The sequence below is a fragment of the Hakea prostrata genome, chromosome 8, assembly GCF_041222555.1.
Source record: "Hakea prostrata isolate BN-2017 chromosome 8, UWA_Hpros_2, whole genome shotgun sequence".
In the NCBI taxonomy this organism is placed as follows: domain Eukaryota; kingdom Viridiplantae; phylum Streptophyta; class Magnoliopsida; order Proteales; family Proteaceae; genus Hakea; species Hakea prostrata.
This window is the reverse complement of record NC_142607.1, coordinates 14296047-14299709: the sequence shown is the minus strand read 5'-3', so window position 1 is coordinate 14299709 and position 3663 is coordinate 14296047. Positions and strand designations below refer to the sequence as shown.

At 36.0% G+C, this 3663-nt stretch overlaps 1 protein-coding gene across 1 annotated transcript; it reads right to left on the bottom strand.

Moving 5' to 3' along the window:
• Nucleotides 1–1278: 1278 nt before the first annotated feature.
• LOC149007130 (uncharacterized) lies at nucleotides 1279–3388 on the bottom strand. The gene is made up of 3 exons (XM_089165880.1): nucleotides 2830–3388; nucleotides 2582–2711; nucleotides 1279–2446 (listed from the first exon to the last, which is right to left on the bottom strand). The coding sequence occupies exons 1-3, from the start codon at nucleotides 2960–2962 to the stop codon at nucleotides 1681–1683; spliced, it is 1029 nt and encodes a 342-aa protein (XP_089022006.1). The 5' UTR covers nucleotides 2963–3388; the 3' UTR covers nucleotides 1279–1680.
• Between the last annotated feature and the right edge of the window lie 275 nt (nucleotides 3389–3663).

Below are 3663 nucleotides of genomic sequence, written 5' to 3'. Positions count from 1 at the left end.
CCTTGAGAACATCCAAACTTGTGAAATTATATATAGACTTTTCTTTTTTGTAAAACGAATTTCGCTTCAAGGAACCTAAGTAAATCCACATAAATTAGTCAGGTTGACCTAACTAACATATAATGATGACAGGCTTGAAACTATACTTCATTTTATTGCACCATGAGACACCGAAAATAGATCATCAAAACCATAATTCCATATGCAGTGACACAAAACAATGACAACTCATAGGCATTGGCTTTGTATCTTTGATTTATTATTGCAAATAAATTCTTAGAAAATGATTGAAAACTGCAAGATAAAAATGTGCTTAATTAATAGCGTGTTATGGCCTATGCCCTTGTTAGGGATGATCATTAAACATGTATGGTACAATATTAACTAGACATCTCCATCGTATTTATTTTTGGTACAATATATAATTATATAAAATATTATGTATAACTATTCACCTTTTATATAGAAAATGACCCTCATATGCAATGATATATACTCCATAAATAATTTGTAAGTCATGAAAAAAATGAAATATACATAAATAATAGAGTCTGGATCATCTCTTTGTTAGGGGAGAAGTATGTGTTTTTTAAGACTCACCTTTGAATACTTAAAAAATGAATTAGAGGTAAGGCCCCCAGTGAATCCCACGTGGGTCCTATCCCTACTACATGGAGAACGACTCTCCCCTGACTGGGAGGTGATCCAGACTCTAAATAATAATAATAACCGATGGAAAAATATAGATCTTCATTAAGGTTGTCAAGCGATAAGGTCTAAGTGGTGTAGTACTCTACAAGAAAAAATGTACATACAAAACTAACTTCGTACTATACCGTTTTATATCTATTTCTACCAAACTTGCCTAGTTATTTTACCACTTCGATACGATATATCACAGTATAAAAGTGATAAATTCATAGAGACCAACATACATCGAGTGGTTGAAAACTCTCTATCAGTTTTTCCTCCCTCCATAATCCATTGGTGATGTAGTGATGAAGGAATTATCATGAAAACCAAACAAACCTAGTTTATTATTATTATTATTATTTTAGGTTTGATAAGAACACACGTGTCTCACATTTATGCTGGAATTGATCAAGAAAACTATTTTCTACCAAAGAAAAATTAAGAAAACTATAGTCCACAAGATCCTAACCGGCCATAATCAAATAACTAAAACTAACAACTGTACTCAACTCTTTTTAAGATCACAGAACCAACCCCACCTCAATCCTTACTTTCTTCACAACCTTGATTAGAATGAAGATTGAACGACAAGAATTCAGAAATCACACTGATGTCAACTACATTTTCTGTTAAGTTAACCTTGGAATTAATGAACAATCATCATCATCAACAAAACAACACCTCTACCTCTTTTCATAACGGAAATTTTCTGCAACTCTTATACAAAATCCATTCATTTACAGTGTAAGAAAATAATCTTTTATTCACACAACAGTAAGCCTGTAACATCATTATTTCAAACTTCCTGTATACAAACAGGATTCAATAAGAAAAGGGAATTCAAATAATCACCAACTCAATCTCTTTATGTAGGATCTTCCATGTACTGTCAACATCTGGAAAAGAGGAAAAATTTTCCAAATAGAACCGAAATAGATTTTTTTCTTTTTTTCATGGTCGGTGGGAATCAGTGTCGAATTTACAGTCTCATATCTGCTCAAAGAGATCAAAGTTTGCCTCTGTTAGATCTTCAGATAATGATATTAATGGAAAGCTACCAAAGTCTTCTGGGCTCTGTGTATGTTGTCTCTCTTTTTCTTCCCATGGACGTAACATCACTTCTTCAGATTTTATCTCCTTGTGCTGAAACTGATTAAACATGGAATCCCATGGGAAAACTCCACTTGTATTGTAGCTGTTGTTAGTGTTGCTGCTGTTGCAAGAACTCAGCTCTCTTCCTTCACTGAAGAATAACCCACTCATTCTGGATGTAGAGATTGAATTATCTGAAATATCTGGTTCTGCGAAATTATCACAAGAAGTTAGATGAGGCATCGAAGCAAACCCAAAATTTGGGTTTATCTCTAATTGGGTCTCATTCTGAACCAAAGTTGGGTTAAAATCCTGGTGTTGTTGATAAAGAAGATTCTGGTTAGACACCAATGGGCTGATCGTGCTCTCTTGGAATTCAAAGGTAGGAAATGGATCATAGAAGCTTGATGAATCATTAATGCCAGGTAGAATTCCAAGTTCTGAACTTGATAGTGTTCTCTGTTTCTTTGGCTGAGGTTGTTGCAAGTACTCTTCTTGTTCTCTGCATTTCTTCTCATCTTGAACTTCAATTTCACACAGGGACTTGTGTGTATTGGGATCAATCCCTCGTTGCCTGAGTTTCTTCTTCAAACAAGAATTCCAGAAGTTTTTAATCTCATTGTCTGTTCTACCGGGTAACTTTGCTGCAATTTGAGCCCACCTATAGTTTCAGAATTGCATATTTGATTAAGAGATATTGAGTGTTCGGTGCTGGGTTCTAATCAAAATTCAAAAAAAAAAGACTGTAACTAATGGCTAGTTTTAAAGATGAGTTTTCAAAAGGTTTAGTAAGTACCTGTTGCCCAGCATCTCATGAAGATTGATAATCAGATCCTCTTCTTGCTGAGAGAACATACCTCTCTTGAGATCTGGTCTTAGGTAATTAATCCATCTGAGTCTACAGCTCTTGCCACACCTCTGAAGGTCTGTATGAAACAGAGAGACTCAATATTCTCAGAATCTATTCTTGAAAATGTTATTAATTACCTTGCAAAAACAAGAGAAAGTGAAAGAAGAATGATGATAAGAGTCATGAAGAAGTACCTGCTTGTTTAGGAACAGAGCTCCAACACCCAACACCAAATCTAGTGATGTGGTTAAAGAGTTTCTCATCTTCTTCAGGAGACCACAAGCCTTTGCGGAGTTTCTGCTTGATACAGCAGGAATGGCGCCCCATTTGTGTTGGGTGAGAGAGCTGGAATATTCACAGAACTCTTCTGCTTGAAGCCCAGAAGGATTATTCAGGCATGATAAGGTAGCAGGAGGTAAGAGCTAGAGAGAAAGGAGGGTCTGTTCTTCAATGGATAGTATACTAGAGTAGCAAAATTGGGAAATGCTTCCAATGATTTAAAGGGTTGATCGATGGAAAATCATGCTTAGAATTCAAGTTATGGGGTCAAGACTCCAAAAAAGAGAGAGAGAGAGAGAGGGAGAGAAGAATTGAGGAAGGTGAAGCAATAAAGTGGGTTATACGCAAATCTGGTGCTGCTTTTGCATTGGAATAGATTGGTTTTTAAGGTATCTCTCTATCTCTGCTACCTCTCTAGAAAAAATTTAACGGTAAAATTAGAATAAGCCCAGATGAGGAAGATCTCCATAAATGTAAAATGATCAGTTATGCTTTCTAGATAATAGAGAGAGAGAGAGAGAGAGAAATGTTCACTTGTGGCTTAGAAGGAGGAAAAAAAGGAAAAAAAAAAAAAAAAGTTAAATTAAACAATCGCCGACACTCCACGTCATGAAATGTACGTGGGGTACTACTTTAGGAGGACCTCTTGAGCCTTGAGAATGGCTTGGGGAATTTCCCCCATGAAGGCTTGAGGGCCTCAAGGGCCATTATTGGTCCTTGAAGAACAAGTGTCATTTGAGCCAGCTCCA